The sequence below is a fragment of the Orcinus orca genome, chromosome 9 (assembly GCF_937001465.1).
Source record: "Orcinus orca chromosome 9, mOrcOrc1.1, whole genome shotgun sequence".
NCBI lineage: Eukaryota > Metazoa > Chordata > Mammalia > Artiodactyla > Delphinidae > Orcinus > Orcinus orca.
The window spans coordinates 13,814,704-13,838,751 of record NC_064567.1 but is presented as its reverse complement, the minus strand read 5'-3'; the positions used below and the strand labels follow the sequence as shown (position 1 = coordinate 13,838,751).

General features: G+C 46.3%; 1 protein-coding gene across 2 annotated transcripts in view; it reads left to right on the top strand.

Annotated features, from left to right (window-relative positions):
* TBXAS1 (thromboxane A synthase 1) overlaps window positions 1–24,048 on the top strand; it is a 149,592-nt gene that overhangs the window by 49,269 nt on the left and 76,275 nt on the right. For both annotated transcript variants that reach the window (XM_004272141.3, XM_004272142.3), the window contains exon 4: window positions 17,358–17,454. In XM_004272141.3, coding sequence (XP_004272189.1) covers window positions 17,358–17,454 — 97 coding nt within the window. The remainder of the gene's footprint in view (window positions 1–17,357; window positions 17,455–24,048) is intronic.

The following is a 24,048-nucleotide window of genomic DNA, read 5'->3' as shown; positions in this document are numbered from 1 at the left end:
ATTCCCCAGGCTCCCCACATTAACCACTAAGGAGGCACTGTTAGCAGATGATTCTATTTTTGCCTCTGCTTAAAGCAGAACTTACTAACCTTTGCCCTGAGTGCACGGCTGGTGGATGGCCTGTCCCCGCATGGTAGGTGGACGTGGGAAGTGTGGTCTGTTGTGGTACAACACCCACTGGCACCTACTGATGCTACTCAGACTACGGGGGAAGTGGGCATCCAGGTATTAATCGAAACTACTGCCCTTCACAACTGGACCCCCGGGGGAAGGGAATCCAAGCCCTCCCTAGTTTGTCCCCCTCTATCTTCTCCATTGCTAACATAGTACCTGGGGCATATGACCCACCAGAGAGGCAGTTCTTCAGTGGACTTTCCATTTGCCTTTGAAAGTTGTCTGTAACTCTTCAGGTTCTCCTCTCCATCTCACTGCCAGACCACAGGGTGTTTCTTATGATGGACACGGCCCCTGGATCCTTCCGAAAGACTCCAGCCCGAAGATTCTTAACTGATTCCCCCAAATCTTAGACTCCTCTGCTAGAGTTTGGGTTCTCCAGACCACCGCATGAGCAAGAAGCCTCAGCTCTTTATCCTCCTTAGGCTGGGGGCCCGCCGTAATGCTTTATCTCCAACCCTGAACGGATGCTTAGAATCCTGAGTTCCTCCCTCCTCCAGTCCATACTTGTTAACGAGCACCAGGCTTCAGGGCCTGAGCGCTCACAACTGACACCCACAGAATAAAGATTTCATCTCAGCAATCGGAATGGGGCTTCGTGCTTCTACAACATGGTCAGCAAGAGGCACTCTGTGACCCACGGCCGTGGGATGGATGGGTCCTCTGCTTCCTAGCCACCTCCAGATGTTGAGGATGGCATGAAGAACTTTTGGCTGGAGGACTTTGTTTTCTTGTGTTAAAGTACAAACGACATAACATTGCTCATCCTAGACATTTTTCAACGTATAGTTCAGTGGCGTGAAGTACGTTCACATTGTTGTGCAACCATGACCAACATTCAGCTCCAGAGCTCTTTTCATCTTGAAAAATGGAAACTCTATACCCATTAAACAATAACTCCCCATTCCCCCCTTTCCCTAGCCCCGGGCAACTACCATTCTACTTTCCGTCTCTGTGAATTTGACTAGTCTAGGTACCTCATATTGGTGGAATTGTACAGTATTTGCCCATTTGCGACTGGCTCATTTCACTCGGCATGATGTCCTCAGGGCTCATCCATGGAGCATGAATCAGAATTTTCTTCCCTTCTAGGGTTGTATAATATTCTATTGTACGTATATACCACATTTTGTTTGTCCATTAATCTGTCGATGGACACTTGGGTTGCTTCCACCTTTTGGCTATTGTGAACAACGCTGCTATGAACACCAGTGTACAAATCTCTCTTCAATACCTCCCTTTCCGTTTTTTTTTTTTTTTTTTAGATCTGTTGAATATATCCAGAAGTGGAATTGCTGGATCATATGTTAATTCAATGTTTAATTGTTTGAGGAACTGCCATACCGTTTTCTGTAGCAACTGCATTTGGAGTTGCAATGCTTTATTGTTCCTTTTGACAGTGACTGAGTGGCCATTACTTCTTGCCTTCAAACCTCACAAGTGAACTCCAGAAGAAATATAAACTTCTCCCTGTGCTCCGGAACCTAACTGGTCAGTGTGAGTGACACGTTTCTGATCAGAATGCAAGGCCCCCGTGATCTGGCCCCAACTTCCTGTTGACTACAAGCCAGTGAGCACATTCTTTACCAGACTAGCCCTGTTATCAACAAATGCTTGTACTGCACCATAAATTCAGTTCGTTTTAATAAATTCCCAGTAGTCCTTACCCAGAGCCCTTTCTCGCCTTATCTCACTCCTCTCTGCCAGGCCCTTTACAATTTATGTGTTTGCTTTTCGATTCTGCTTTCAGCCCCCTCCAAGTTTCCTCTTTCCCACCAGGTCACGGTGGCCTTTGTGTCTCATATAAATTTAGCCTTCTCTGTCTGGGACTCTTTCTTGTTCACTGGGCCCACACTTCTCTCCCTGGCACCAGCCCTTCAATCTCCGGGCTTCCTACCTAAAGTAATTTGTCAAGATCATGTCCTTGTCATTTGTGGCTTATGAGTTTTCCCTCTCTGTGTTTCTTTCACTCAGTCTTTTCACCGTTTTCAAGGCCTGTGTTCCAGCTTTGTGGCCCTTTGCTGGAGGAGACATACTGAATCCCCCCGGTCCCCCCAGGACACAGTGTGCGCTCTCACTGAGAGGCTAGCTAATTCCATGCTATCCAGGTAAAGGAGAGCTGGCGGGTGGCCCGTGGACCCAGGCACATAGGCTTGAGAAAAAGTTTAGAAGTTTTGGCTGAGATATTGAAAGGGAGACTATAGAGGCTGACGATATGCTAGAAAAGTGTGAGGACAACCTCTCTGCAGTGGCAGGAGAGGAGATGGACCTAAGGAATGGTGCTAAGGAAGGGGGTTATTGTGCAGATGCACAGAATAGAGAAGGGCAAGGCGAGGGATGAAGGGGGAGGATGGAATCTATAAAAGACGAACAAACAACCACTCTAACAGCCCAGGTGAGTGATGACAGTGATTTGGATCATCAGAAACAGAAGGAAAAGAGAGGGAGACTTTTATAAAGGAAATGTGCTGTACAGCAGAATTGAACTACTCACTGATGATAAGGATAAAGACGACTAGTCAACGTTAATCACTGAGGTTGGCTTTGAATTCTAGAGACAAAATGGTCATTCCCACCATCATGAGGGGATGGAACATGGCAGAGGGAGAGACAGCTCCATCCTTGCCACCATAAGTTGTAGCTACAACTGCGACATTGGGTCCAAGTTGGCTTGGGAACAAAGCACTCGAAGGATTACCTGGCCACACTGGGAAGGAGTGGGGAGGGGGTGAGTCCCAGCCCACGCTTGGAATCTGGAATCTTCCGCCTCTCATCCTTCAGTGGCATTTCCCACAGTGTGTTCTTTGGACCATTTCCATTGAGAATAATAATTGTTACATGGAAATAAAGTGAGGAGTTCCCCTTGGCCAATTGCTGGAAACACTGGGCTAGTCAAAGGAACACAGGTCTCTTTATTGCAGGACTTCTCAGAACTGTTCACATAATAATGTGCATGGAAAATCTCCAAGTGAGAAATTTAGTATGTAGTGTGTTTATTTGACCACAGACTTTTTTTTTTTTTTTTTTTTTTGCTTGCTGGAATATCTCTTGGGACTAGACTAGAATATGGAGAACGGGCATTGAGAGAAAACACTGATCTAATAAGCGGTAGCATTTTACTCCTAAAGAATTCCACATTGAAAACAGGCATCGATAAGAAGAGTTTACTTCACCATTGTAAATTATCAGTGTTGCCACCAGTAATTATTAATCACCTCCCTTTCAAGGTTGTGTGGGTGTATGTGTGTTTATTCTGTGGCGCTGTGGAGAACTGGGGACACACTGCCACATGTTCTGCGTGTTTATTGATTCCCTTTTAGCCCCACACCTTTTCCTCTCCCCTTCTATCCCCAGAAGACAACCATTCCATTGTTCCATTGTGCTTAATGTGTATTTTTTTGGTGCAAATTCTTGCAAACTGGGTAATATGGTCTCATGTATGTTTTCTTTAGCTTACACCAATGGTAGTGTCACATAGCTCGTTCTATCCTTTAGTTTTTTTCACTTAGTGCTATGCTTTGAATCTCCATCACGATGCTGTGCTCCCATGGAGTCTGTTGCCTCTGGCTACCGCCTATCACTGCAGCAATTCTCCACCCGGCTTACCCACCCAGTTTCCCAGGGGGGGGACACCCAGTGGCGTCCAGCAAACAACGCCGCAGTGGACATCCTTTTCTGGGCCCTTTCTGTCCCTGTGCGTGCTGTGTGTCCTGCTTTTATGATGGTAAGAGAGAGATATCTTTGTTCCCTGGGGCCACTTACGTAGTAAATTATTACTCCATAGCAGGTTTCCAGTGCTCTGTCTGGGTCTTGTCCTTTCACTACCATCCCAACAACCTTTCGAGTTTACCCGGGCTGACTGCATGAGCTTCAGTTTATATAGAAACATCAGTGCCTTTAAGACGAGAATGACACGTGATCAGTAAGAGGCGAGCACGGGGCTATGTGGGTTCTCCTTGTTAATCCAAAGCCTTTTTCTGTCCCACTGTCCCTTATTGTTGTTCCTTGGACACTCCCCGAACTCCTGCTTTTGGGCTCCAGCCCTAACAACACGTCACGTACTGTCTACTGTACTGCTGTCCTGCTAGAGCACAAACTCCATGAGGACAGGTACTCTGTCTCTTATTTGCTGGGATATTCCCAGGGCCTAGAACAGAGTCTGACACGCAAAAAGTGCTCAGGAACTATCTGCTGAATAACCAAAGGAATCTCCTCTGAGCACAAGCCTTTCAGAACAAATTTGTCCCCAAGAAAACCTCAAACAGGAAGGTCTAGTTATGTTGCTGATTTTGGTCATTTGTATTATTTCTCTGGGACATAACGAAAGGACTTGGGGGAAGTCTCTTGTCCTAAAATCAAGGCTTTGGGTAGAAGAGTCTGTAATCTCTCCCCATCAGTGACCTACGCTCCATCAATCCAGGAGTTAGCCCATAACAGTACAAAATTGACTTACTACCATGTCAGGCCATCTTGGATATACAGGGTAAGGTGAAGGGCAGGCTCTTATGACACACTGGCTGGGCCGCACTCACTCAGACCATTGGTATCCCTCCCCAGGGGCCACCCTCTCCTCTAGCCTAACTCTTAGGGGTCTGCCTAGGGTGCCAGAAAGAGCGCTGGATTCGGAGGCGGAGCTGGGTCTGGTCTGAGCTCAGCTCTTCCCAGCTGTGGGACTAGAACGAGTGACTTAACCACCATCTTCGCCTTTAAAAATACCTGAGCGCCTGCCTACCTCCCAGGTCTCATGTGAGACTAAAGGAACTATAAGTGCTCTCCATGAGCACAGCCCGCCCAGGGAGCAGGGATCCTGGCCATGATGCCTCAGCCCACCAGGGCGGGCTCTGAAAGGCCCTCTTGCAGCCACCTGCCATCCCGGGGCAGAGCTCACAGCAGGAGCCCGTCCCTAGCCAGCTCTGGGGTGAACTTCCCCAGTTCCTGTATGTGGGTACTCAGAAAAATTGGGGAGGCATTTCTCTGGCCTTTCATGCCTCCTCCTGGCTGTGGGGCTACTCTAGGCAGATGGCCTGTGTCCAGGCACTGCCCACCCAGGCATCTCACCTCTTTGGATCTCTATTTTCCTAGCTATGAAATGGGGGCATTGGGCTAGAATGATCATCTTGAAGCTTCCTTCTATTTCTAAAATACTATGATCTGTGCTTTAATTATCCCCCCGCCTCTTGTTTCTCTCCAACTGCGTCTAAAATTCTTTGGCCATTAAATTCTCCATTCTCGAGAGTTCCACATCTGGGCTTTCTAATTATACCTAGCCCAGGACAGCACATTCCTCTGATGGCCTGGGGTTCCTGGTCACAGTGTCTTTTCAGAACTGATTCTAGCTTTTGCCAAGCCCCTCAGTTCATACTGAGTCCACATATCATTGGGGGAGGGGAGATTTTGCTACGTACTCTCACACAAATATATGTCCTGCACATATTCTATGTGATAGGACACACACACGCACACGCACACGTATACACACACACAGAGCTCTCTCTGATGCCTGAGAAGCTACATGCCTGGGCATAACCGTGTGGGCACAAATATTCCGGGACAGCCAAATGACTATTTTAATGTTTCTCCGTCCCTGCAGTGCCATCTGACTATTTATTTAGTAGCTTGATGCTGTTTGCATGAACAATTTTGCCTTATAGGCAAAGTCCTTCATGTTTATGATTCTTACTGTGAAAAAAATTGCTTGCCTAACATCTGTTCTGAATTTGTGTTTTCTTTCTCTTTATTTATCTGTTCCCTATTGAATTCCATTTGCGCCAAGGACAGTAACTTGAACTGGAATCGTCAGTGTCCTTCAGGATTTCTATACACTTCAATACATCTCTTAATTACTCTTTTTTATTGTTATGAGATATACATCTATATCCATAGTCATGCAGGCAGATTGGTTTGTAGCTTACCTCTGCCTGTCCCCCTCTGGGGAATAAGTTTTATTAACTGAATAAATTAAATGGGCAGGTATATCCAATAGAGTAGAGAGGTTTATCATTATAGGTTCGTCTCAGATAATTTTCCCCCTTGCTGCCCAGTTCCCTCGTTTAGCCATAGCTCTGTTTGGGAGAGAGCTTGCCTGGAGCTTGAGGTGGCCATGGCAGGGCTAGAAGGGCCCTTCGTCTTGTGGATGAAAAAGCTCCTCCAGGCCGGCTTATGTGAACTCAGACCCAAGTCCTCATTAATCCCCTGTTCTCACTACTTAGAAACCCACCCAGGGACCAAGCAAGCACACCCCCAGCAGTAGCCTAGAAGGTCCTTAAAGAAGAGCGCTGAGACCTATTTCCTACCCAACACCTCAGAAGTCCACCAGGTGTAGAGACTGTGACCCCGAGACTCAAGGGACTTGCCCCAAGTCACCCAGTTCTAACTCCAAATGCAAAGCTCGTTCTACCATCAGGTCCCCACTCCTCCTGGGAGGGCTGTGCACTCCTCCCCCTCTTTATGACCTCTCCCACACTCACGTCAGTCTGTGTCTATGTCTTCCAATGGCACAAAGACAGACGAGACGGTTCCCCCACATCTGGGAGAACTCGCTGCGGGCCTCACACCAGACATCGTCCACTCAACAGCTATTTTGACCTCCGCTGTGTGTATAACACTGAGCTGATGGTGGTGGGAGATACCGCCCCTCCCTTTCCCCAAAAGTATCACTCATGTCTCTTTTCCTGAAGAAATCTGGCATCTAATCTAGAAGAAAAACACAGACCTGGTCCACGTTGCACAAGAATGCCAGGTAACGAGTGACTGAATATGCCATGTCAAGCAGACAACCTGAAGCCACAAATTGGGCAGAATCATGGGCCAGTGAAGGCAGAGAAGCCTTCCAGGAGGAGGAAGTAGTCGAGCACAGACTTGAATAACGGGGAGATGAAGAGGAAGAGAGAAGAACGGTCTACCCAGTAAGAACAGTTGGAGAAGGACTTTGGGGTGGGAATGGTGGGAGGCGGGGAAGTTGACAGCTGGAAATGGAGACACAGATGGATCGACCGGTTGCCGTTAGGTGACCCTGGAGGGAAGCTGGAGGCTCTCTGCCGACCACAGTCTCTGCGGGAGTGGGATCTGAGTAGCACAACTCGGCCCACCACGTCATGGAAACTTTGGTTCAAACGAGATCTTTGGCAGAGCCCTTGGGTTGCAATGGGGGCCCAGCTCCCAACAGTGACTCCATGCATAGGCAGACCTAAGACAGCCACCAAGGTAGGCGCCCAGGTGAAGAAGCCAGTAGGGCAGACATGCAGGTGATGCCCCTGTCAGTTGGTAGAAGAGAAGGAGAGAGAGTGGCCCACACGTTTCAGAAGGGACAGAGACCAGTGACTTTGGGAATGCAAGATAAAGATGAGCAAAGAGACACAACGTTCAAGTCTGGCTTCAGATCTGCCAGTGGCAGGAATTGGGAAACCAGGAGGACAAGAAGTGATTTCTCAGAACTAGAAAGGCAGTCACAGAATCATCTTCCCATTTACTCATTGGTACGAGGCACTCTGCCAGCTTCTTGGGGATGAAAGGAAAAATAAGACAGTGCTTTGTCCTCAAAGAACTCACAGAGTAGTAAGGAGCCTGTTAAGAAATAAAACACTGAGATGCAAATCAATAGAGGAATGGACAAGGTACTATGGGAACTGCGGGAAGCAAAGGGTCTGAGAAGAGTCCGCAGAAGAAGGGACAGGTGACCCGACTGTCAGAAAGGTTTTCCAGACAAGATGGTGACCAGGACTTCAAATGGAACCATAGAGAAATAGTGCAAGTGTGGGGAACCACAAATAACTGTTTCACAGCAACACTGTATGGCTGTAGTTCCCAAACTGTGCACTAAGGCCCCCAAAGGTGCCATAGGGAATTCACAGGGGCTTCCTGGGATATCACGGGGAACACAGCGACATCTGTTGGTCATGGTGAGAACTACTTTCAATGTATGCGCATTCTTTTTTCAAATGTCTACTACGTTGTTACAACATGAATATTTATTAAGTTGTTTGGGCATAACTGCTTAAAAATGAGACTGTTGGGTACTTCTTTGGGCCTTGCAGGGGGCATGAAAAGTTACTGAGTCACTAAGGGTACCATGAATTGAGAAGGTTTGGAAACCTTGGTGGAAGAGGAGTGGGACAGGGAGAGAGGTCCTGCAGGGCTGCTTGTTACAGTCAAGAAGTTGGACTTTTTTTTTTTTTTTTGGTATGCGGGCCTCTCACTGTTGCAGTAGGAGTTAACCTGGCAAGATAAAAAGAAGGAGGGCTGTTCCAGGGAGGCAGGGGAACAGCATGTGCAAAGGCCCCCATGGGTGGGAGAGGTGATGGAGAGTTCCAGTAAATCAGGTTGATCATCAGTACCGGCTTTGGGGTGGTGGGAAATAGGGAGGGATAAGGCCAAAAAGCAAGGCGGGGGCTGGGTTGTGAAGGATGTTGCAGTGATACAACGTGCTAAAGACTCCCAGAGGCCTTGATGGAGACAAACCACTGAAGGCTGTGAAGTAAGAAGTGATGCAATCAGACTCGCATTTTGCAAAGCCCTCTGTAACTGAGTCAGGGCCCACATGTAGACAAGCAGCAGGTCAGGAAAACCAGCCAGAGTGATGGAGGCATAAATCTGAGAAAGTCCATCCAGGAAGTGAAGGACCAGAGACTCCACCAGTATCTGAGGGCAGGAAAAGGGAGCCGACCAGGTCCCGGGTACCACAGAGAGGCGAAGGGCTGACCCAGTCCATCAGGCTCTGCAGGGCTCTGTGAGGTCAGGGTCAGTCCCCAGGCATGAGCGCCCTGAGGCTTCCCTGGGCAGGAAATGCACACCTATGACTGTCACTGGCTCCTCCAGAAAAGTGTCCCTGGCAGCTTGAATGGGCTCCGCTTCTTGGCTAACTCAAGACTGCCTTGGTCTAATGACAGATCAGGTGGCTAATGAGAAAGGGCAGTGTGCTCCACCGAGCCGGGCAGGGACAGACCCGCAGGACCACGGGGACCGTGCTCTCGCGGCAGCACTGAGTGCCGCCCAGCCGAGGGCCCGCTCCTGTGAAAGCCAGACGCCCGGCGCTCCCGGCACTGAACGCCTGCTTAGCTCCCTCTGAACGTTTTGGAGGTTGAGAGTCTCTGACGCTCACCACGTGATCTCCAGCAGTCAACGCTCACCCTTCCCCGCTGAGCTGCCCACCACTTCTGTGTCTACAGTCCAAGCCAGAGGTCAGGCTTAAGGGCAGGACAGCAGTTACCCTATTAGCATCCTCCACCTGCTGGGACACAGCCCTGTCACCGAGGCAAGGATTCGTCAGTTGCTCGCTGTGTAGCAGCTGTCAGAGTTGCTAGAGACCCTCATCAATCCTTCAGCCCCCACCTGGAAAGCAGAAGTCTCTGGAAGCACATTCAGATTGCTTCTGCTAAAGCGAGGGAAAGGAGCGGCATGTCACCCGATCTCCTGGGGGCACTTCTCACGCAGCTTCTTCATCCCCTACAAAGTGGCACCAGCCGGGTGCAGCCCCCCTCCCCGGGAACAGGGGCCTTCACTCCTCACGGGGAGGTTATCATGACCTCATGACCGGCATTTGCCTAAAACCCTACTGTGGACAGTGCATTCTCATGTTTCTCATCTGACCCTCATAACAGCCTCTTTCGTCAAGGAAATTGGCTCAGGAAGGTTGTGGTTCGCTCAAGGTGACACAGCTGTTAAATCACAGGGCAGGGCCTTGAACCCAAGTCCTAGCAGCTGCACCACTGCCAACACCCACCTCGACTCCTGAAAGACTCTGGGGCCGATCCAATGACAAAAGTCCTTTTTCTTTCCTTTTCTTATCACAAAAGCACTCATTGTAAACACTGGAACATTAAAGAGATGCACAACGTGAAAAGTAGAAGTCCGCCACGATTTCCTGATCCAGATATACGCACAGTTAGCTAACATATCTTACTCTAGAGTTCTTCCAGAGATATCGCCTGAGCCTATTGCCTGACACAGAGTACGTGCTCAATAAACGCTTGTTGAATGAACGGTCAGATAGGCTATTATTTATTTCCACAACTGTATGTACTGTTTCACAATGTGCTTTTCCATTCAGCTGTGTGACTTGGACATCCTTTCGTGCTGGTGCCTGTAGGTACCTCCTGATCCCCAGCCTTTAGAGCTCGGCCACCCCTGAGGCGGCAGGCCTTCCAGAACAGGGCCAGGCAGCGCACAGACTAAGGGCAGCAGTGCACCAACCTCGAGTCCCAGAAGGCAGCTGTGAACTAGTTTGGCCAAATTGACTGGCCAGTTTAAAAAAAAAAAAAAGAAAACGGCTAATTAAACAAGTCAAACAAGTGTTGTTTTTGTCTGCACAATACTTCACTGATTTGCCTAAATCTTCTCTTCCACCAGGTGCTTCAGAGTTGAGTAAGGACATGCTTATGTACCTACATAAGTATCAATGCATAACTGGCTAAGAACTTTTTGCCCCCCAAAGTGACTATACATACATTTAAATTAGCGGGAAGCAAGAAGTTACCTTCACAATTGGGCTGGGGTTATTTAAACCAGAAGCTGCTCTGAATTTCCACCTTTAAAAGACACAGTCTGCGCAGCTGGAAGCCTGGCTGCTTGCACACCTCCTCAGCACTGGGGCTGTTCCACCGAGGCTGGCCCGGGGAAGCGTGTCTCTGGTGCAGATGGGTGGCAAGGTCGCGGCCGGGGGCCCAAGCTTTGGCAGCCGTCAGACTGGGATCAAATTCCTGTCTTGGGCAACCTCTTAATGTCTCTAATTCTCAGCTTCTTATTCTGATAAGTGGGTATGATAACTACCCCGTCCATTTTCTATGAGGATTCAATGAGATCCTACAGGCCAGGACACTTAGAACAAGGCCTGGTAGGTAGTAAGCACTCAATAAACACTAATGATCGTGGTTTCCCCAAAGGTTCTGAGAAGGGTCCTCAAGCCATTCAAATACTTCACTGATACAGGATGTTCTTTCACGCCCTATAGAGAGTAGACTTAAAATTCAAAGACCATAATTCAATGTCCTTTTTAATTCATAAGAATTAGAGGATTTAAAGATAGAGCAAACTGCGGAGATTGCCTAGGTCTACTCCCATATTTCAGAGGCGAGGAAGCTGAAACGCAGGGCATTTCCAGAGTCTGCCGACGACGGTTGTCTGACTGAGTACCAGAGCTGGATGATCCTGGATCCTGACTCCCAGGCCCTAGCCCATGTGCCTTTGCAGTATCCCAACCCACCTCAGGAGGCAGTAAGATGCGGCCATACATTCACACCAGTGTATGAAACTGAGATCAGACCCTCGTGGGGAAGTAACGTTTTGAGAGGCAGAATGGCATAGGTATTCCAGAAGGTTGAGAAGGAAAAGGGGCACCGTATTAGTTAGGACTTCTGCATTACAAATGATAGAAACTCAGCTCAAACAAACTTAAAAGCACAAGCTAACTTAAGCTTGGAGGATGCAAGGAAGACTACAGGAAGCAGACCTTGACCTGGAATTTGTACGTCCTTGACATTCTCCATGTTTGTCTTAAATTTTTGCTTGTCCCTGTTAGAGCTTTCTGCAGGCAGTTCTCACCATGTGGTAAAAGATGGCCACCAACAGCTCTGGATTCATATATTCCCAGTTTAGCATCTCTAGGAGAAAAAACAGAGCTTTCCTCATGTAGTTTCCATGTATATACATCCAGTGAAGGATTCTGACTGGCCCTGACCCAGTCATGTGTGTCCACCCTGTGGACCAGTCACCGTTGCCAAGGAGATGAGATACCATGATCGGCCATGCCTGGATGTTGAGTCCATCCTTGTGACCAGAGGGACAGGGTGCTATCATTGACAGCTCCTCCAGCACTGCATGGAATGGGAGAGGGTGCTTCTTCAAGGAGGGCTGGGTAGACAAAAACAGTGGAGCCGTCCAGGCACCCAAAAGGAAAAACAAACTTCATTTACATGTTTCTCTGTTCAAGATCTTTCCAGGAGCTCCTCAAATTGCAGAAGAGTATTTGTGTAAATATAAATTCACAAGATGACACAATTTACACGTAAAATGGGGCCAGTTTTCTCAGGAGGTTCATAAACCAGCTCTGAAGCAATTCTAAAGAAATTGTGACAAAATTGTTTTTAGCATTAGCAATATTACTAGAAAAAAACACAAAGACTCCCAAGGTGCCTACTTGGAAGGACAACTTTCATTTGAATGTAGAAGTATTATTTTGTTCTTTTTGAAAAACAAAAAAAATTTTCTTGGTAATAACTAAATCAATACAAATATATTACCAAAGTATGTGTGCATCCCAATGTAAATGTTTCCTTTTAGATCTAAGAATTTAAGGAAATGAGAATGGGTGTGAATTTGAGTTAAATATAAAGCAGGGTTTTTAACATGGGGTTTGTGGGTCCCCCAGTCTGGTTACTGTCAATCAACCAGAATCTCCTGGAGAGCTTATTAAATTTAGAGGGGACTCGGTCCCACCCCAGAGATTCTGGTCAGGTAGGTCTGGCTAGGTCCAGACATCATTATTTTCTGAATGCTTGGCAGGTGTTTTTGATCAGTCGCTGAGGCTGAAAACAACTGCCCTAGGACAGTGTTTCTTGAAATGTGGGAGTAGTCATCTTGCATCAGAATCTGGAGAGCCTGTTAAAATGCAGATTCCTAGGCCCCTCCCAGGCCTACTATATCTGCTCCAGTGAGGAACAGAGCTGTGACTCTATAGTTTAGTAAGCTCCCAGGTGACTTTTATACATTTTAAATTTGGGGGGCTTCCCTGGTGGTCCAGTGGTAAAGAATATGCTTTACAATGCAGGGGACGCGGATTGGATCCCTGGTCAGGGAACTAAGATCCCACGTGCTGCAGGGCAAATAAGCCTGTGCGCCACAACTACTGAGCCCGCGCACCTCAACGAGAGAGCCCGCGTGCCACAAACTACAGAGCCCCGTGCCCTGGAGCCTGTGTGCCACAACTAGAGAAGACCCACACGCCACAATTAGAGAAGACCCACACGCCACAACTAGAGAGAAGCCCGTGCGCTACAATGAAAGATACTGTGTGCTGCAACTAAGACCCGACGCAGCCAAAAATAAATAAAATAAATAAATAATAAATCAATCTTAAAAAAATAACCATTTAAAAATTTTGAGATAATTATAGATTTACAGGAAGTTGCAAAGAAAGTACAAAGGGATCCCGTGTACCATTTACCCAGTTGCCCCCAATGGTAACCTCTTGCATAACTATAGTACATTATCAAAACCAGGAAATTGACATTGGTACAAACCATAATACCTATTCAGATTTTATCAGATTTACATGCACTTGTGTATGTGTGTGTCTGTGTGTGTGTGCAGAGTTCTATGCGGTTTTATCACGTGTGGGTTTGTGTAACCGCTACCGCACAGCTAAGATACAAAACTGCTCCATCGCCACAAGGCTCTCTAGTTTTACCTTTTATAGCCACACCACCCCATCACACACCACACACACACACACACACACACACACACACACACACACACACACACACCCCTATCCTTTGGAACCTACTAATGTCTTCCCAATCTCTATAATTTTGTTATTTCAAAACTGTTATATAAATGAAATCATATAATATGCAACCTTCCTAGACTGGCTGTTTTCACACACAATTCCCTTGAGATCTATCCAAATCATTGCATGCTTCAATAGCTTGAGTGTTTTTTATTGCTACATAGTATTCCATTGTATGGATGTATCACAGTTTGTTTTACCATCACCAGCTGAAGAACATTTGAGCTGTTTTCAGTTTTTGTTTATTACTAATAAAGGTGCTATGAATGTTCATGTGCATGTTTTATGAGAACAGAAGTTTTCATTCCTCTAGGACAAATGCCCAAGGGCACTATCGCTGGGTCATATGGTAAATACGTGTTCAGTTTTATAAGCAACTGCGAAACCATTTTCCAGAGTGACTGTAATGTTTTATGTTCGAGTCAGCAATGTATGAATGATTCAGTTTCTCCACATGCTCATTAGCATTTAATGCTATTTTTAAAAAGTTTTAGCCATTTTGAGAGATGTATAGTGAGATCTCACTGTGGTTTTAATTTGCATTTCTTTAATGGCCGAATGATGTTGAACATCTTTTCATGTGCTTACTTGGCATCCATGTATCATGTATCCTTTTCAGTGAAATGTTTGTTCATGTCTTTTGCCCATTTTTTAACTGGATTTTTTGTTTTTTAACTGTCGAGTTTTGAAAGTTCTTCATATATTCTAGATGTGAGTCCTTTGTCAGATGTATGGTTAGCAAATATTTTATTCCAATCTGTTGACTGTCTTTTCATCTTCTTAGCAGGTTTCAAAGAGCTTTTTTTTTTTTTTTTTTTTTTTGCGGTATGCGGGCCTCTCACTGTCGTGGCCTCTCCCGTTGCGGAGTACAGGCTCCGGACGCGCAGGCTCAGCGGCCATGGCTCACGGGCCCAGCCGCTCCGCTGCACGTGGGATCTTCCCCGACCGGGGCACGAACCCGCGTCCCCTGCATCGGCAGGCGGACTCTCAACCACTGCGCCACCAGGGAAGCCCCAAAGAGCATTTTTTTATGACATCCAATTTATTGATTTATGTCTCTTATGGATTGCACTTTTGGTGTCAAGTCTAAAAACTGTTTGCCTAGTCCTAGATCCCAAAGATTTTCTCCTAATTTTTCTAAAAGTTTTGTTTTACATTTAAGCTCGTGATCCATTTTGAGTTGATTTTTTATATAAGGTGTGAGGTTCATTTTTGGCCAATGTATTGGCCAAATTTTTAAAAAATTCTATCATGACTTATTCCAAAACATCTTTTTGTATATCACTTTTTATAGCATAATTTTCTTAGTGGTTACATAAATGTACATGCTTAATTTATCACTATCTACTGATATCAATGCTTTACCACTCTGAGTAACGTGAGGAAAACTTATTTTCATTTTGATCCCTTTATCCTCTTAGTTTTAAAATATAATTATCTTAAGTATTTTCTCTAAATATATTGAACACCATATCAGATGGTGTTATAATTTTTGCTTCAATCATCAAATTTAAGAAACATAATTGTTTACCCACTCCATTGTTCTTTCCTTTCCTTTCTGAAGTTCCAAGATTTCTTCTGTTATCATTTTCCTTCTATTTGGAGAACTTCCTTTAGCCATTCTTTTTGGTTTTGGCGGGGGGGCGGGGTTTGTTGTTTTCTTTTTGGCTGCATTGGGTCTTCGTTGCTGCGCGCGGCTTTCTCTAGTGGCGGCGAGCGGGGGCTACTCTTCGTTGCGGTGTGTGGGCTTCTCATGGCGGTGGCTTCTCTCGTTGCGGAGCACGGGCTCTAAGTGCGCAGGCTTCAGTAGTTGCGGCGCGTGGGCTCAATAGTTGTGGTGCGCAGGCTTAGTTGCTCTGCAGCATGTGAGATCTTCCCGGACCGGGCAGCAAACCTGTGTCCCCTGCATTGGCAGGCAGATTCTTAACCACTGCACCATCAGAGAAGTCCCCTTTAGCCACTCTCGAAGGGTAAGTCTGTTTGTGACAAATTATCTTAGTTTTCCTTCATCTGAAAATATTATTTTCTCACCTTTCCTGAAGGATATTTTCACCAGATGTAGAACTTGTGGTGGACGGTTTTCTTCTTTCAGCATTTGAAAAATGTGTCAATTCCTTCTGGCCTCCATGGTTTCTGAGGAGAAACCTGCTCTCCTTTCATTGGTGTTCCCTGTAAATAATATGTTATTTTTTCTCTGGCTGCTTTCAAGATTTTTTCTATTTTTTAGTTTTCAGAAGTGTAGTTATGATGTGTCTTGGCATGAATTTCTCTGGGTTCCTCCTACTGGGGTTCACTCAGCTTCTTGAATCTGTAAGTTTTTGCCTTTTGCCAAATTGGAGACATTTTCAGCCATTCTTTCTTCAAGCCCAGGTGACATTTTAAGTTTGAGAAGCATTGCTCTAGAGTGGGCTTCAAGGGTCCAAGAACCCCTCAAATTTTATCTGAAAATGCTGTGAATGTCCATTTTTCTTAGGAGAATGTCCACAGCTTTCACTAGATTCTCAAAAAATTCCATGACACGCCCCATAAAGTTTACAAAAGCATTGGTTTATGGCCTTATTGGGTTATTTTTGGTCTTCTTGGCTAAAACCAATTTTTAAAAACTAGTTAGTATTCTTCCTCCTACCACATCTGTTGAATTCCTGTGTCCCAGAGGTTTCTCTAACCGTTTTGGGAAATATGATCCCTCAGATGAATATTTCTGAGTGCCTGACATGTGCCAGACAAATATTTTTTTTCCCCTAGTTAGTGAGAAGGGGAAGAGTTAAAACATTAAAGACACTTTTAGCTCATGAGAAGTTTTAAGTAACTAAGAAATCAAAGTAAACTTTGCTCCTTTCATGTCGTGTGACTTTGTTCCTTACTGGTCTGAGCTGGATGTGCCAGTGATCACATTACATCCTGAAAATATAATTCCATATACAGTACTAAAAACGTGGCATTATGCAGTGGGCCCACTTGTCATCACTCTCGTTTGCTTTATACAGTTGGTAGCCAAGCACACGTAGTTCCTCCAAGCAGTCTTGTCCCTGGATAACTGCACAACGGATGCGTCTGCCCGGTACACCCTCACTCACCTTCGCCACCCACCTTCCTGCAGTAACTCTTGCTCATCTCTCAGAACTCACTTTAGGAAGCACCACCTCTAGGAAGACTTCATTCTCTCTTCTCCAGGGGTTGAGTTGGGTGTGTCTCCAATGTCACCCATGCTTGCCAGATGTCACAGTATATGGTGATTACCTAAATGTCACTGCCACCAGACTGTGAGACCCTTGGAGGCTGTGACCGGGTCCGCATGCTTTTATGCCCCAGCACTTTTGAGCCCCAGCACTTTAATAAACATAACACGCCCTTAAGCGCAGCTTCCTGTGGGAATTCACCACCACCACTGACTGGCTAAGCCTTTCCTCCATTTCTTCATTAGTGTCATAAGTATCTCTTGAGCTCCTTCACAGGTAGGTGTAGCAGGATTCCATAGATGTTTGTGGAATGAAAGTTGGCGTTAGATCATCACAGCTCTGCTCTTCCTCAAGCTTAGCCATGCATTTCCTCATCTTCTCCACACCTTTACGTCCTATTTATCTTTTATCCTTCATTCTAAGTCACTGTGAATTCTTTTTGGAAAGGAGAAGAGGGCAGATGAATACAACACATTTTAAAGTAATTTTCTTATTCCTCCCAGGTACTATCTTGGTCGTCAGATGTTTATCGTTATCTCTGACCCGGACATGATCAAGCGGATATTGGTTGAGAAGTTCAGTAACTTCACCAACAGAATGGTATGGAATTTTCCTTCTTCATGTGGATGGATGGGGAATCATTCTAAGATGCAAGGACCACACATCACATCTAACAGGGATGTGATTGGGCCTTCTGTAGGGTTTAGATCAGTTCAACTCCAAACTGTGCTCCCCAGTGAATTTGAGTTTTCAAAAGGGATGTATAGGAGGCTACAAAAGAATGGCATTTACATTTAAGAGACGCTTCAAGAAAGCTAAACCTCAAGAGGAGTTGAGGCTAATAAAATTCTAAAACCGGGAGGCTTTTGAAAGCTGTGTTCAAAGCTGGAGGAATCCAGAGAGTCAAGTGACCTCAGTCAAGTGACCGAGGAAAACCGAGCAAGGTTAATAAACATCAGAGGGAATGCAAGATATCAAGCTTCCCGCGCGTACATCCTTCCCAGAGAGTATAAACATCTTAAGGCTGGAAAAAGAAGACAAGTAACATTACAAGGGAAATTCATCCCCAAGTAACAAGTCTCTAACCCACTAAAGGATGTACATATTCCATCTTTTTTTGAAAGCACATATCCTGCTTTTTATCTTTGATGAGAAATCCCGAAGAATTGAAGAGGTGACAGAAAATGGCAAAGCTCAGTGCTGTCCATATTTTCCAAAAACGAGGAGATGAGAATTCTAGCAGAGATGATCAATAATTCATGTTGATTTTTGGAAAAAGTCTAAAGGGAGTTGATAAATAGTTGCTTGTGAGAATTCAGAGAATCACTACGCGCCAACCTTTTTTTTTTTTTTTGGCAAATTAAACTCCTCTTCCATTCTTATAGGAGTAGTAAGCAAGGTATGCACTCTTTGGTTGGTTATTTGACAAACTTCTGCACACTTGCCATATATACCAGGCACTGTCTAGGTAATGATTAGAAAGAGATAGAAAACTCAGTCTCGTCCTTGAGGAGCTTATAGTCTAATGACAGAGGCAGAGGGGAAAGAGACCAGTACAATACGGTACGGTGAGCATGGAAAACACTGCACCCTCCAGGATGGGAACCAGGAAAGGCTTATTAGACGTAAGGTGACTGGGACTGAGTCTTAAAGAAATTAGCAGTAGCCCCCTAGCTTTCTGTACTGGTTGAGCTGTCCAGAGTGGGTTTTTTTTTTTTCCCCTCATTAAATTTCACAGGAACTTATGAGACTGGTACAATTATCATCTCTATCTTACTGACAAAGATACTAAAGCTCAGGTTAAGTGACAACGCTGGTCACATGACTCACAGGAGGAAGATTAATAGGGTTTAGGTGCCATCTCCCAACTCAAGTCCAGGGCTCTTTCTACTGTCACTATTGTAACAGCTGCCTAGGTGACATCTCTGGACTATCAAGGTTTCATTGAGTAATTGTTACTCGCCCAAAGCACACTCATCTTCCGGCCCCAGAGCACCATGCACACTTCCAGGCACCACATGGCCACTAGAAGGAGGTGATCTGGGAGGGGGTGATCGCCTGGCCTGCTAACTCCTCCATCACCTCAGAATGGCTGAAGGAAATACAGAAGCTTAGCCACGTCTCTGCCTCCGTTTGATTCTCCCCCCAGATACTCTGTTGTTACTCCCCTGTTCAAAGTCCCCTGAAGGTTTTTGTGGCCTTGGGATTTTAGAGACTGAGTCTGATGGTTAAAGGCAGTCATAGATTGCTGCTCCCCCAGACTCAGCAAGGAAGGTTGATTAGAGAAACAGAGGAAGCCAGTGAGTCAAGGGCCCTGACCGCCAAGCCGCGTGCTGGCAGGCGTGGAAAGCACTCCAAGGGCTGCCACGGCTCTTGGCCATGGCTGAGCCTCTGAGCAGTGAGATGGGACACGTCAGCCATGTGCCTCCGTACCGTCATGTTCACATGACATCCAAGATGTAACCAAGGTATAAGACCCCTCGAGCTGACCTGAAACAGAGCTGCTCTCGGATGGATGTCCTAGGGGCAGACACATACTCAAAATACACGTTCAAGCAGAGGGGACCAAGTCAAGCTGCCCAGTTTCAGTCCATTTCTCCTCCAAACCATGTGTCTACCCTCCCTATTTTTCCCCACCCCCTGACTAAGATCTCTAGGCCCCAACCTCCAAAATGTGGTTCTAATTTCCTTCTTTCACTCAACACAGTGTCCTCAAGACAAAGTTCAAGTTCCTCAGGTGAGATTTAAGGGCCCCTATAATTTAGATCCATTACATATGCTCCCACCTCAGCTCTCACTGCTCCCCAGTACAAGCAGTCACCCCAGCTGGAGTGGCCTCTCCATTCTCTCTGCAATCTCTCCAAAAGCCCTGCCCCAGTGCCTTTGCTCATGCTGACACCTCCACTAGAATTGGAGACAGCACAGCAGCGGGTCTTATATTTACTAGCAATGTGAACTTGAGCAAATTACTTCTTTAAGCCTCTCATTCTTCCTTTGGAAAACAGGGATATGCTCTGCCTTACTAGGCTGTTGTAAGGCTAAATGAGATTATGTGTATAAGTCCTGCTTTACACGCAGGCGAGACAAGTTTTCACCGTGCATTAGCTGCTATTAACAAGAAGATCCTCCACTTCTCCTACACCCATCGGAACCCTTGGTATTCGTCCAGATTCTCCTCAAATTCTGCTCCCCCCCATGAAGCCTTCCCTACCTCAACCCTCATTTACTTTTCCCCTTCTCTGAACGCTAACAGCATTGATCACCTGCATCGTTCATTTTCACAATCGCTCGCGTCGTGCCTCCTACAATTTACCGTGAATGAGTGCATGGCTTTCACCCTAACTTGATTAACTTTAAGCCCTGTCCTTCTCTTTTTATACCCCAGGGCCCAAACACATAACGACTACTCAGTATCCGATATATTCTCGTTCAAGCAGAATTGACTCTCCATCAACTTGACATTCTCCCCAGAAGAACTAGGTGGTACCTGGAGATTCAATATGTACATCCTCTTGTAGGTCATTCACAAACATGTAAAAAGGTCCATCAAAGATAAGATCTCTAGGAAACCCCAATGTTGGTAATTTTCCATCTGGGAATGTAGCCACTTATCCTAGCTTTGTTTATGGTCTTTAAGCCAATCCCATATTCATGAGGAAACAATGCTTAGTGACTCAATCTTCAAAAAACCAACTTTAGAGTGGGATTTTCTCACAGGTTTTGAAAGTCAAATTACATTGGCTTCTGTGGTTCCCTCTTATCCATATGCTTATTTATCTGCTCAAAGAACTCAAGGAGATTAGCGTGGCATGACTTTTTCTTCCTGACACCATGCCACCTTCCCTCTGATAAGCCATGTTTACCTAAGTGTTCAGCAATTCAGCTTTATTATACATTCATTCAGTAAACATTAAACACTTACTCCATGCAAGCTTCTACCAAATGGTCCCTTGTGAGACAGAAAATACCTCAGCATATTAGTTTGATACATGAAGTGAAAAGGAACTTAAATAACGCATGATTTCATTTTCCAGCTGTAAGAACCCATCTCTGCTCACAAACCCAGGCTTGACTTATGTGTGCCCCTGACAGCCTATGGAGAGCGGCCGGGATGGGGAAGCTGGGTTTAGCTCTGAAATTTGGTGTGACCTGTAGGCATCCCATGAGGGACTGACAGAGCACACTGGCTGGAGTTGGGACGACACCACAGGGAACTCCCTGACATAAGTCAGTATCGAGCAAATACTTGAATTCAAAAATTGTTGAATGATATATTTTTTTTCCAATTCAAGAACACCGGGCTGAACAGACTCTACGGCTTGGACCCAGGGTGGCCGTTCCTATATCACGCTTCCCCATTCACATTTTCGAGGAGCTCAGTTCCATGGAACGTGACTGCTTTCTCTTGCCCGTTTTCCGAATGGACCCCTTGGGCCTCTATCACTGCCCTCAACACTTCCTCAAGTTGCTTCCAGTGGTGCAACCACAGTTTATCTGTAAACCCCAATCAGTCTCCTTAGCATGATAGAACCTCAGTTGCCCCAGCACATCTGGACTTGGCTATTTTTATGCAGGTATTTTTAATGAGCTCCTCTTGCTATCGGGTACTCAATGAGGCCACGCGGGCAGCTCTTTTTTTATTATCTGCGGAAACTGGAGCTGGGTCCACTTGATTCAGCAGAAATGGTCCTAACCAGCAGTAGAACGCTGTACTCCTGGCCTGTCATTAAGGCCCAAGTTGGGAAAGCCGTGGGAAGGGTGCTGAGAGGTAGGGAGGCCTTTGGCCCGTGTTGGGTTGGTCTAGTTGGATACGGGAAGGGAGAGGGGTGTGTTTGATCACTAAACCTGCTGCCAGGAGCTCTGAGCCCTGGTCTGAGATGAGCATGGCAAGCAGGTCAGGCAGCAGGCATGCCCACTGCCAGGTTCCATCACATGTTTGTGGAGTGCAGTGGAAGGTGGTGGTGGTCACCCATGTGTGGGGTGAGATGCCAGCCCTCAGGGCCTCACAGGCAACATGGGGGTCAACTCTCCAGGCACCGGTTCACACCATCGACTCACATCTAAAGCCACGTGATAGATTTGGGGAGTGGTTTTATTCGGGACCCCCAGGGCCTGGCTCCCCAGGTACAACCTCTCCAAGGCTACTTTCACACTCTCAGCACACGGACGTCGGAATCATAGGACGAGTTCCTGTGAAACCACGCAGCACTTGGCACTGGCAGAGACTGCTAAAGTTCTGAGGCAAATACGGCCCTGGAAACCTTATTAGCCCCTGTGCCTGCAGCAGTGCCCCATCCCGGGGGCAGAAGCGTAGCTGGTCACAGAGCTCGGGAGCCAGGCAGACTCCACCCGGGGCTCCAGATGGATCGGGCCACCCGTGCTGGACCCCCAGGGACCTGCCCGCTGCTACCCAGAAGGGACAGAGGGGCCTCAGGAAGTTAGCCACAAATATGCCTCGCCCACACCTGCAACAAGTCCCTCTCCACCAACAGTTTTTGAAAACTAACTCATCTAGAGTTTCTGGTCCCCTTTCTCTTAAATAAAACATCGAGTAAAAGAAAGCATTCTGGTTTTCAAATGGGTGCAGGGAGATTTAAGTTTAAATGAGAATGGTTTGGCCCATGACTTAGGGAAGCTCTCGTCACTGCATTCAAAACCTGACTACTTTTTTCAGCTTTGCATTTCTTTTTTTTAAAATAAATTTACTTATTTATTTATTTTTGGCTGCATTGGGTCTTCGTTGCTGCGCATGGGCTTTCTCTAGTTGTGGCGCGCAGGGGCTGCTCTTCGTTGCGGTGCGTGAGCTTCTCATTGCAGTGGCTTCTCTTGTTGCAGAGCACGGGCTCCAGGCACGCGGGCTTCAGTAGTTGTGGCACGCGGGCTCAGTAGTTGTGGCTCGCAGGCTCTAGAGCGCAGGCTCAGTAGTTGTGGCGCACGGGCTTAGTTGCTCCGCGGCGTGTGGGATCTTCCCAGCCCAGCGCTCGAACCCGTGTCCCCTGCCTTGGCAGGCGGATTCTTAACCACTGCGCCACCAAGGAAGTCCCTCCTTTTTTTTTTTTTAACATCTTTACTGGAGAAGGGTCAACTCACATGATGGGTCCACAGTTCCAAGAGGTAGACGTTCTTACTTAAAAGACCGAACAGACTGCAGAGAATCAGAAACCCAGGTGTGCAACCTCATTTGCCTGACCCCTGTTTTGAGGCAGGTCTCATTGTTTTATGTGAAACATTGTGCTGTGCACTGGAAACCCTGCAGCCTGAGCTGGGAGCTTCTCATCCTGGGATGGGCTGCCCACAGATCGCTCAAACCTCCTGTTCAGAATTTCCGAGAAGTGGGGTACAGGCTCTAGGGATAGGGGCTCATCGCTCAAGGCAGGTTATTTTTAGTAGTTATTTAGACTACTGGGAAGTTCTCCTTTAGAGGAGCTGGAATTTTCCCCATAGCTCCCACCATTGAACCTAATTCTACCACCCAGGGTCAAAAAAAAGAGCCAAATCTCTTCCATGTAATACGCATTCAATAGATATTTTTAAAGTACAGACTAAGGACCACAATCTGATCTTCCAAGCCTTCTCTTTCCAGCTACGCATTCTAAAATCTGTCAGACTGTCCCCTGACCAACCGACTGCTCTTCTGAAATGACCAACTTGCCACTCTCCCTCTTCCAGTATCGTATCTAGAAATGAAAATAGGTTGGTTACTCTAACCAATGCTTCTGAAATCTTCCATCAGAGAATGAAGAATTCTAATGGGAGTTGCAGGCTGAAGGGAGAGTATTGTCATGGCAAGCTGGTGAGGGAGACAGTGCTGACATATTGCACAAGGGCTGGATTTGTCCTCCAAGGGCAAGATAAAAACTATCATGGAGCCAATCCTTAGGTCTAAAGGACAGAGACAAAATCCAGTCAACCTTGACTCTTATCTCCAATTTCCTCTGTTTCATCAGAAGCCCATAAACCACCGCCCAGCTTTCCTTGGAGCGAAATGCTTTAGGACAGGTAGCGTGGCAGAGGACCGGCGTTTGCCAGTATACAAAATGTACCATTTCCTCCTCTGATTCTGGAACCCAAACAAATGGGTTATGTTCTAAAAATTCCATAAAACCACAATTCTGTATAGTGACCACAGCACTCCTAAAGAATTTTATTCTAAATATAGAGAGGTATTTCTCTGCAGAAAAAATATCCCAGCAA